Below are 9,771 nucleotides of genomic sequence, written 5' to 3' on the forward strand. Positions count from 1 at the left end.
GCCGCCCGCGCCCCGCCCCATCTGGCCGCTTGCGCGCCCCATCCCCCCTCGATGGGGCCCGCCCACACCGGGGCCTCCCCCCTCCCGCCCACTGCTTTCTCAACGGCCCCGAGCCGGGGCTGCCCTCATTGCATACATAGTGCGCCTTTCCCTGCTTTTCTAGTGACCTAGCGTTCCGCACTGCCGTTTGGCCAGCCCATGCTCCCGTACCGTTGCGTTTCTCCCCAATGCGCCATGCCACTTTGCCAGTCATACACACGTTTCGATGCGTGCCCTGTCAGCTGCTTGCGTTGCATGTCGCCTTGCTCCACCCCTGTTTTATTGCTTTCTCTGCTTTCGCCCGGTTCCCGTCCCGTTTCGGCGGGGAGTCTATGTTGCAAGCTAGTTCTTGCTTTACCAGACTTTAAGCCCACACAAGCAAGCACGCACACACAAATTGGCCCGCCCGCCTGCCTGCTTGCCCTCCCCCTCACGCCGGGTTTGGATGTGGTCTGCCGCAGGCCCGTGCTGGCGCCGTTTTTGAGGTTCGCGAGGAGGTCATCACCAATGCCGCCAACTTCAGGTTCCAGTTTGGCGTGGTAAGCAGGCGGTGTGCGACACTGGGCACAGATGGTGTCTTGGTTCACCTTTTCACCCCTCACAAACGCCAGCGCCACCGCCGCAGAGGGCTTGATCTCCTGAGCTCCTCTTTTTTCTTTATTGGTTGCATCTTTGTTTTTCGCTGCAGGGGACAAACCAGGCACAGAGCTTCCCCGGGGCAGGATCCATCAAGCGCAGCGGGGGTGCCGGCGCCGGCGCCGTCTTCAAGAGCAGCGCCATCCCCCTGGCGCTCTTCACCCTCAACCGCTGCACTGCCGTGGCCGTGCATGTCCACCCCAACTCTGCTGAGACGCTATTCGTGACCCAGGGTCAGTGGCTGCCTGCCTGCTCATCCAGCTTTCAATGCCATGCTTTGGTTACAGGGCACCTGCCTGGCTGAGGTGTTGCTGTGCCTGCGCATCTCTCACCCTTGCTCCCTTGTGTGGCGCAGGCAAGATCCGCATCTACCAGTTCCGTGGTGAGGAGGACCAGGCCAACGTGCGTGTGACTGATATCAGTGCAAACCAGGCTGGCTACATCCAGCAGGGTGAGTTTGTGATGGGGTGTCACCGGGCTGCTGTGCTACTGCCACACGTGCGCACACGTGCGCAGGTCTTGCCCTCACATGGCTGTGTGGAGTTGGTACAGCTCACAGCAGTGGGCGCTCGCTCAGCTACCTGCCTGCCTGCCTGCCTGCAGGGGCCTACCACTTTGTCGAGAACATCTCGAGTGGCACCACCAAGTTCCTGCAGATCTTCGACCACCCCCAGGGCGGCGCAGTCTTTGCTGCTCCCGCCCTGGTGGCCCTGCGCAACGCCGGCGGCAACGCCGCCGCCATCGTCAACTCCGCCTTCAGCTCCAACGTGCTGGGCGCAGGCGTGACGGCCAAGGGCGCCATCATCAACGTGGCTGGGTGCAACTGGTAAATATAAGGGCTTACAAGCAGCATGGACTCCCCTAGTCTGAGGAATCTGCGATCTGAGATCAGTTTCTGGTGGTAGATTATTTGCTCGCACATTTACGCGGCCGAACCCCTTTCTGATACCCCACACGGTACCCCTTCATTTACGCGACTGAACCCCTACGGTACCCCTTCTTGCACCGATCCGCGACCTTCCTCAGCTGTTTTCCCTCTGATAATTTGCATGCGACTGTGTTGGTGGCGCTTGTTTGCGCATCCCCATCTTCACCCATAGGCCCCACGCCTGTTGGAACTCTGCATATAGGGGTTTTATCGTCCCAAGGCCTTTTCATTAACACACCAAAGTCACTAGGGCTGAGATCAGGAGTGTGACCACCGCGGTGCATTCTGGTTCATGGTTCCCCGCTGCATGTCCCCCCCAGGGACATGGCAGTGTTGCAGCATGCACGCGTTGCACTGCGATGCATCAAAACGGCAGGGCCTTCAGTGGGGCGCGCAGAGGAGAAGGAATGCAAATCTGGGCAGAGTCATGGCGCTGGCGGCGGCGCAGGCCGCCGAGGTGGCGGCCCCCCCGCCGAGCTGGCGCGCCCCCAGGCATTTACCTCACATCCATCCCTCCAATGCATTCTCTCGGATGTTCTCAATTTGCCGCCATGGGGAAAGGCCCGCCACTGGCTAGGCAGCCCCCACACCCAGTCGCCCCACAGGAGGCACCGGAGGACCGGGCCCGATGCTGTGGCATCTGTGGAGAAGACATCTCCAGTGCCGACGAGTACATGTCAGGCGAGCCCTGCCTGCAGCCACGATCGGATCACTCTCGCCATGCCGTGCCCACCCAGCCGCTAGCAGAGCCAGCCGTGCTGCCATGCTGAGACCCCCCGCACTCGTCCAGTGCAGCCGCCCGAGTGATGAGCTTTGGCCCTGCTGCGCGCCGCCGCCGCTGCCCGTCTCCCCGTCTCCCCGCGCCGCTGCCACCTGATCGTGTTGCTCGCTCATCGTGTGCCCGCTGTTCCTGCACCACGCCGCCCTTGTGCAGTGGACTGCACCACATGCGGCGACGCCTCTTCGACTCACCACTTAGAGTGCGCCATCGACTGGGTGGTGGAGCACGTGTCAAAGACCACCTCCAATTCTGTCGGCCTGAACAAGTACAAGGTTCTAGCGCGCCAGCGGCCCAAGTAGTGAGTGTGGGAGGGTGGCTTCAGAGGCGGGCTTACTGTGGCTGCAGCAGTGGTGTGGGTGTAAAGTGTGGGCGCTGGCTGGTGGTGGTGGTGGTGGGTGGGTGGGTGGGTGGGGTGGGGGGACCTAGGGCAGGCACTGTCGCACCACCAGCCATCCGGTGCCCCCGGCGCTGCAGCTTCTTCCAGGCCGAGCGGCTGCCGTGCCCCGCCAACAGCCATGCCACGCGCAGCAAGCGAGCAGATGCCTGCCCCTGCCCTGGCGTCACCGTAGGTGGGTGCAGGGGCTGCTGGGTGCGCCCAGCAGTATTGCTAAAAGGCTGCCCTCCCGTCCAGCTGGCGCAGACCTGCAGCGCATTGGTGCTCATTCCTGCCCCACTGGAGCTGCTACCTGGTGCATTATGTGCAGGTGCCGACATTATCAAACCGATCAAGAAGCCAGCGGCACCGCCGCCACAGCCAGCCCGCGCCCCAAAGCAGCCGGCAGCGGCAGCGAACAAGCGCCCCGCCGCGGGAGCAGCGGCAACAAAGGCAGGCACTGCCGTGTCGCGCAAGCACGGCAAGCCCATGGGCAGCAGCCTAGGCAAGGCCAGCCACGCGCCGCTGTGGGCGGGCAGCGCAGGGGTTGCCAGGAAGGCGGCAGGCGAGGGAGCCTCCCATGCTGGGCCGCCCCGCCCCGCCGAGCTGACACTTTGCCACTACGGGGCCGACTGCCGCATCTTCAACTGCGAACGATGCCACAGCGAGGTGAGGGGCAGCCTTGTGCCGAGGCATTGACTCGTGGGCCGCTGCCTGTTGCCCTCCCATGCGTCTTGTGAGCATGCTCTGGTGCATGCCCTTGCATGGCCCAACAACGTGCCCACCTGCCCGCCGCCCTCCTGCTCCCCAACAGGGGGAGGTCCAAGAGCGCGAGAAGGAGTGGGCCGCGGAGAAGGAGGCTAAGAGGAGGGCTGCCCGCCAGCGCGAGCTGGATGAGGCGCGCCAGCAGAAGCGGCGGGCGCAGGAGCGGGCTGCTGTGGCTCAGATGGTGAGAGTGCGGCGCCGGCAGGCCGGCTCCGCACGCATGGGGCTGCCCTTGTGTGCCTGCACATCCGAAGTAGCTTTCGCCCAGCCCGTCCTTTGGAGTCCACCCATCTAACCACTTCCTGGCTTTCCACCCACTCCTCCCATCCTGGCTAGGCTCGTGAGTCAGTGCAGCAGCAGGAGGAACTGTTGGGCCTGTCCCGCCCCGCCCTGGACCTGCTTAAACGACACAAGCGCTCCGCCTGCATTGCAGCCCTTCTCGACATGGGGTTTGACGAAGCAGCCGCCGCCTCCGCAGCCGATGCCACGGGCTGCGACGCGGAACGCGCCGCTGCCATTCTCATGGACGGCGGCTGGGCCGGAGGCGGCGCCACTGCCGCGCCGGTGGATGTGGCCAGAGAGGCGCAGGAACTTGTGAGCTTGGCAGAGGCGCTGCTCCTGCCGTCGCCCACCCTCGCCGTAGATCAGCAGGTGGTGGCGTCTCACGGCGACCCAGAGGCCGCTCGCGGTGAGCTGCAGATGGCGGCCGCGGCGCTGAGCAGCCGGTGGGAGGGTTCGGCCGCTGGCCACGACTCCGCGCCCAGCCTCCCCTCCTCGCAGCCAGACACACCCGTCCCCGCCGCTCCCTTGCCTCCCTGGGCTGCCGATGCCGCGTCTGCCCACTCGGCGCCTTCACCCACCGCAGCTGACAGCGGCCAGTTTGAGGCAGCCGCTGCTGCGGGCGTGCTGTCGCTGGCAGACTTCAGCAGCAGCCTGGACCAGGAACACGGCAGCAGCCCTCACCCGACTGCCTGGCAGCCCCCGGGACAGACGGGCTGGGGCCCAGCCAGCAACAGCCCAATCGGCAACCAGCAGCAGCAGCACCAGGAGCAGGAACAGCCGCTTGGCCGCCGCGCTGCCACTCCCACCGGCCAGGCAGCTCCCCACGTTGTGCCGTTTGGTAGCCCCGTCGCACCGCCCGGCAGCGTGACGCCCCTGCCACCCCACCTGGCCGGCGGCGTGCGCCCCGCCTTTGACGACGGCTTTGCCGCGGGGCTGGCGGCAGCGGTCGCGATGCAGCAGGAGCAGCAGAAGTTTGATGCTGGGTACCAGGCGGGCCTGGCGGCGGCAGCGGCGGCTCTCCAGGGAGGAGTCAGTTTGTCGGGCCCTCCCCCACACCAGCTCCCGCCCACACCCGGGGGGTCCGCACACCCACTCGAGGCCAGCCTTGGCGCCGCTGCCGCAACACAACAACAGCCCTGGCAGCAAGAGCAGGACGGTGGGCAGTACGGCAGCCCATGCCCCCTCCCCCACGTGGGCACCGAGTCGGGGCAGCCCCAGCCTGCTGGAGTTGAGGATGGGCAGGAGGAGGAGGTGGAGGACTTGCTGAAGCTGATGGGCATGGCGTAGATGAGTGAAACATTACCCAGCCAGCTTGGTAAAACTGAATAGTACCTCAACCCTCAGCTGTTCTCTCTGCTTTGCCCTTGGTTAGCTTGCTCTCACACCGGCAACTGTAAATGAGCTGCACCTGGAACAAAGAAACGTAGAAAGACCAACCCAATCTGCAGGACCGCACGTTGGTGCTGAAAAACCAGCAGGTCTCTGGGCTGGAGAACAGAATGATCATCTACTTCACTGCCTGCCTGACTGCCTGACTGTCTTCCTGCGTGCCTGCTGCGTACTGCATTGTCATTCCCTGCGTTCGCAGTGGTTGCTCAAAAGCGGACCACGGCGAGGCGGCTGGCTGCGCCGCTCTCCTGGTCGCCCCTCCATGGCACATCAAACCAGGCCGCTCCACTCTGCTCCTCCCACTCCACCCCCTCCGCAGGCTGCCCATCCAGCAGCACGGTGGCGGGGCGGCACGAGGCGTACAGCAGGAAGCGGCCGCAGCCGCGCAGCTCCAGCCGCAGCGTCGGCGTCGCAGCCGCGCCCTTGTCGCCGCCCTCTGCATGTGCGCCCAAATGATGGGCAGGGCGCGTGTCCAAACCGCCTACAGTGTTGCGCATTCGCAGCTTGTGGCGCTAGGCCACCACTCCTCCCGTCAGCCTACCTGTCAGCTGGGCCTTGAGCACCGCGCCTCCGGCATTCAGCATGTTAATGAGCCCGATGGGCGCCACGCCCATCTGGCTGCCAGCCAGGCACGCCTCCAGCACGGGGCTGACGGTGAGCAGGTCGTGGCCGCCGCCGCCGGGCACGCTCAGCGCCCAGCTGTCGTCCCGTGCCGCCATCACACGCAACTCCTGCAGGCCAGGGCAGACGAATTGGTGGGCACGGCAGGGGGAGCGCGGGCAGAGCGGGCAGGGCAGGGCCCATCCAGCAGCAGCGCCTGGCAGCCCAGACCTGCAGCTTGTCGCTCCATGCCGCGTAGCGGGCTGCCGGGGCCAGGTAGGGCACATCGCCTGGCCTGACGACGGCGGTCAGCGTGGGGGGGCGGGCATCGTGTGTGTGGTAGTTGCGGCGGCGCACCGCCCAGGTGGAGCCCTGCGGTGGGACGGGGAGGGGCCCAGCAGCAGCTCAGCATTCCGTCAGTATCGTCAGCGCATTGGCATGCTCAAGAATGAGTTCGAATTTGGCCATCATCGCTGCCCATCGTCCCCATGCATTGGTGCATCAGAGAGGTCAGCGTGCAGGAAGCTGGCAGATGCAGGCGAGGCATCAACAAGGCAGGCTGCGCTGTCAGAGCACTGTTACGTATTCGTCAAGCCACGCGAGGTGGCATTCAGAAACTCGCGGTGTTTGGCATCATCCATGCGCAGAGCCAGCATTGCAGGGCATGCATGTGGCGCGAGCGCGGCGGCAGCCTGCCAGATCGGCAGCATGTGCCCGATGACAGCAGTGAGCTGAAAGGGTTGCCCCTCTTTGAATTCAGACCCTCGGCAATTTGGGTCGCCATCGCATGCATGTCTGTCTGGCAATCCAGGTATGTGATCAGGTGCTCGCATGCCATCCCCCCCAGCCACCTAACCCCCCACCCACCCACACGTGCCCAGTGACACTGCCCATCACCGAGCACAGTGGGCTCGACCACAGCAGCGCGAGGGACCCTAGCAGCCACCTGCCTGCACGTTGAAGAGGCCCAGCACGCCCGTCACGCTGTTCAGGTTCCACACCTGCGGCCGGGGAGCAGGGGAGGCGAGCTGGTGGGATGCAGTGCAGGGCCCGCGCCTTACCAGCCCCCACCGAGCGCCCAGCCCACCCCCACACACCTTGAGCACCGTCTGCTTGTCGCGGCTGACGTCCCGGAACAGGCAGTCGGTGGTGGGGCGGCCCGGCAGGCGGCAGCGCAGCACGCCGCCGTCGGGCAGCACCAGGCGGCGCAGCAGGGCAAAGTCGTGCTCCCCCACACGATCAGACACGTAGACGAGGCCGCCTGCAGAGCACAGCATGGCCGAACACAACAGATGATATACTCGAGATGGGGCTGGGTGGGCACAGGGGTCAGGGGATGGGCTGGCCCTGAGCGTCCCCTGCGCCATATGCTCACCGCTGACGGCGCGGGCGGCGGCGTGCAGGTGTGAGGAGCCGTGGTCGGAGTGGAACCTGCGGGGCGGCAGCAGGGGGTGCACCGCTCGCAGTAGGCCGCAGGTTTTGGGGGCCGCAGGTTTTGGGGGCCACCTGCGTGCCTCGCCAGCCAGGCAGCTGCTTGCAGACACAGCCGCCTCACATGTCCCAGTCGGGCCAGGCCACGACGCCCATCATGAGCGTGGTGAAGGCGGCGTTGGCGATGTGGGCGGTGTGGGAGGCGGGCAGCGCTGGGTAGAAGTCCTCGCCCACGCGACCGATGTTGCTGTGGCTCATGCTGCACCCAGGGACAAGGGAGATGGGTGCGGGGGTGTGCGGGTAGCGAGGCCGGTGCTCTGGGCAAGCTGCTTGGCTTCCTTCCCCACCTCACTTGTAGATGTCTTCCATGGCGCAGCACATGGAGTTGATCTGGTGGTTGCCGGGCAGGTGGGCGGCCACGCTGGTCTCCAGCGAGCGGTGCCAGCGCGCGCCCATGGCGGCATACCCGCCTGCAGGGACATGGCAGGCCAGCCGCAGCATCGCGCCGGAAGACCTTATCCACGGGCCCAGCCGGCAGTGTGGGGGCACCAGCCAGGCTCACCCTGGTGGTAGCCAAACATGGTGATGGTGCTCTGAACATCCACCTTCACGCCATCCACGCCGCACTCTGCAGCAGGGGCACGCTTGGGGAGGACCATGCTGTGTGTGTGCACAGCGGAGCTCCGAAGCCAGCCGGAGCTCAGCGTCCACGCCCTCACCGTGCAGGTAGGTGTGCAGGTCGTTGTGCAGTGTGCGGGGGTCCTCGGCCAGAGCCACGCCATTCACTGCCGGGTGCACCCACTGCACGGGCATGAGGGGCAGGTGAGCGGGACTTGAGACCCATCCAAGGTCCCCTCCTGATCCCTCGCTGTGGAAAACAATGAGCTGCTTTAAGGGTTGCCCCAGCATGCGAGGGCCCTCGCTCCGCGTCTGCAAACGCCTCCCTCCCACCATCCCCTCTTGCTCCCGCCTTGCCTTCATGGACGGATCGACTTCCAGGGTGCCTGGCGAGGGGCGCGGGTACATGAGCTCAGGCTTGTACTTGGCCACACCCGGAGCCTGCGCAGGGCAGGAGGTGCAAGGGGCCGGTGGCGGGGGGCAAAGGGCAGACGTCATGCGTGCTGGGGTGGACTCGGAATCCCAGCATGCGGCCGTTGATGCTGGCTGTGTACAAAGGAGTGGCAGGGTGCTCCTGCTGAGCGCCTGGCAAGGCAGCCCCTGAGCATAGCTGCTCACCCCGGGCATGCATCCGCTCCAGTATCCCATCATGGCGTGCCAGCAGTACACGTACCGCACCCCGCACCGCCGCTTCAGCTCCCGCACCACCTCCCCAAAGTTGTCGGTGCAGCCCTGCAGGGGGAGGCAGGGCGCAGGGTCTGCCTTGTAGTGCGTGGGCAGACAGCAGACCCCCCAGCGCACCAAAAGTCTCGAGGTCGCCTGCCATTACTGCCACTCTCACGCTGAGCCCCGCCTCATCCCCACAGTCGATGTGGTCAAACTTGGCATTGGCCTTGAGGGAGAGCAGGCGGTAGGAGTGGCTGGAGGCCTGGGCATAGAAGCGCAGGACAGCCTGGCGCAGCGGGCCCACCGCCGCGGCGGCAAAGGCACGGAGGCGGTACGAATCTGCGGTTGTACAGGCGGGGGGTGGGGCACTGGGCTGCGGGTGGGCACCCTCCCCATCTCTTCCGCCCTCACATGTGATGGGCAGGCAGCCGATCCTCTTCAATCAAGCTCGGCGGGCTGCTTAGGTGCCAGCGCGTCTCCCAAGAAACAACCCTGATCGGCCCAACTGTCGCCTGCCTGCCAGAGGATGTGTCCTCCAGCCTCGCCTTGAGCCACCTTGCCGCTGCCAGCTCCGCGCGGCGCTGCAGGCGCATCAGCAGCCCGTAGGTGCGCAGGGCCGCGCTGTTCATTGCTTGCAGGCCGCTGCAGGCGGGGAGGGGAGGGGAGGGGAGGGGAGGGGTGGGTGTGGCAGAAAGGTGGGCGGCCTGGTGCCGCTCAGGCAGGGACCTGCAGTCTGGGAACACGTGTTGCCCGCTGATGTGGCACCTCCCCCGATTCGTCTGGCTCATCAGGCACGCTCTCTCCCGCGATCCCTCCCTTTCCTTCGCCTTTCAGAGTCTCTAAGGCTTCTATTTCTCCCCTCCCGCACCCCGCAGCTGCCGCAAATTTAAAATTATGAACCAACCTGTCATCCTTTATGCCTTAGAACGGCGCCAAAACGGCGCCAAGAATGTGTTTCTCACTAAGTCAGATGTAGAGGGCATCATCCGGATCAAGCAGGGCGACCAGCAGGCGCCCTCAGGCCGGCGGCGGCGGGGTGCGGGAGGGGGGGCGGCAGTGCAGGGCGGCACCAAGAACTACAGCAAGAAGGTGCTGCAGTTCTTCCAGGTGCTGAAGGGCGCTGGCGGTCAGGACATCCTGTGCCGCTGCGTCAAGCGCAGCGGAGAGTGGCGGTGGTGCCCCGTGGTGCCGCTCGAGGAGCTGCCCCGAGTGATCAAGGAGCACCACGAGCGGGCGACTGGCTTCAGCGGGTGTGGAGAAGCT

The 9,771-nt window shown here is 65.6% G+C and overlaps 2 protein-coding genes across 2 annotated transcripts in view; one reads left to right on the forward strand and one right to left on the reverse strand.

Annotated features, from left to right (window-relative positions):
* CHLNCDRAFT_140484 (hypothetical protein) overlaps positions 1 to 1,505 on the forward strand; it is a gene marked incomplete at both ends in the record, with an annotated part of 2,405 nt that extends 900 nt beyond the window's left edge. Inside the window, 4 exons of the mRNA XM_005850511.1 lie at positions 501 to 578; positions 728 to 908; positions 1,031 to 1,126; positions 1,279 to 1,505. Coding sequence (XP_005850573.1) covers positions 501 to 578; positions 728 to 908; positions 1,031 to 1,126; positions 1,279 to 1,505 — 582 coding nt within the window. The remainder of the gene's footprint in view (positions 1 to 500; positions 579 to 727; positions 909 to 1,030; positions 1,127 to 1,278) is intronic.
* Positions 1,506 to 5,399: 3,894 nt separating this feature from the next.
* CHLNCDRAFT_56869 (hypothetical protein) overlaps positions 5,400 to 9,771 on the reverse strand; it is a gene marked incomplete at its 3' end in the record, with an annotated part of 9,395 nt that continues 5,023 nt past the window's right edge. Inside the window, exons 8-21 of the mRNA XM_005850799.1 lie at positions 9,000 to 9,150; positions 8,684 to 8,794; positions 8,461 to 8,574; positions 8,176 to 8,283; positions 7,944 to 8,025; positions 7,787 to 7,852; positions 7,577 to 7,694; positions 7,349 to 7,483; positions 7,169 to 7,224; positions 6,891 to 7,054; positions 6,750 to 6,794; positions 6,025 to 6,165; positions 5,735 to 5,924; positions 5,400 to 5,629 (exon numbers count right to left, since the gene is read on the reverse strand). Coding sequence (XP_005850861.1) covers positions 5,400 to 5,629; positions 5,735 to 5,924; positions 6,025 to 6,165; positions 6,750 to 6,794; positions 6,891 to 7,054; positions 7,169 to 7,224; positions 7,349 to 7,483; positions 7,577 to 7,694; positions 7,787 to 7,852; positions 7,944 to 8,025; positions 8,176 to 8,283; positions 8,461 to 8,574; positions 8,684 to 8,794; positions 9,000 to 9,150 — 1,711 coding nt within the window. The remainder of the gene's footprint in view (positions 5,630 to 5,734; positions 5,925 to 6,024; positions 6,166 to 6,749; positions 6,795 to 6,890; positions 7,055 to 7,168; positions 7,225 to 7,348; positions 7,484 to 7,576; positions 7,695 to 7,786; positions 7,853 to 7,943; positions 8,026 to 8,175; positions 8,284 to 8,460; positions 8,575 to 8,683; positions 8,795 to 8,999; positions 9,151 to 9,771) is intronic.

The sequence above is a fragment of the Chlorella variabilis genome, assembly GCF_000147415.1.
Source record: "Chlorella variabilis unplaced genomic scaffold CHLNCscaffold_3, whole genome shotgun sequence".
Taxonomy (NCBI): domain Eukaryota; kingdom Viridiplantae; phylum Chlorophyta; class Trebouxiophyceae; order Chlorellales; family Chlorellaceae; genus Chlorella; species Chlorella variabilis.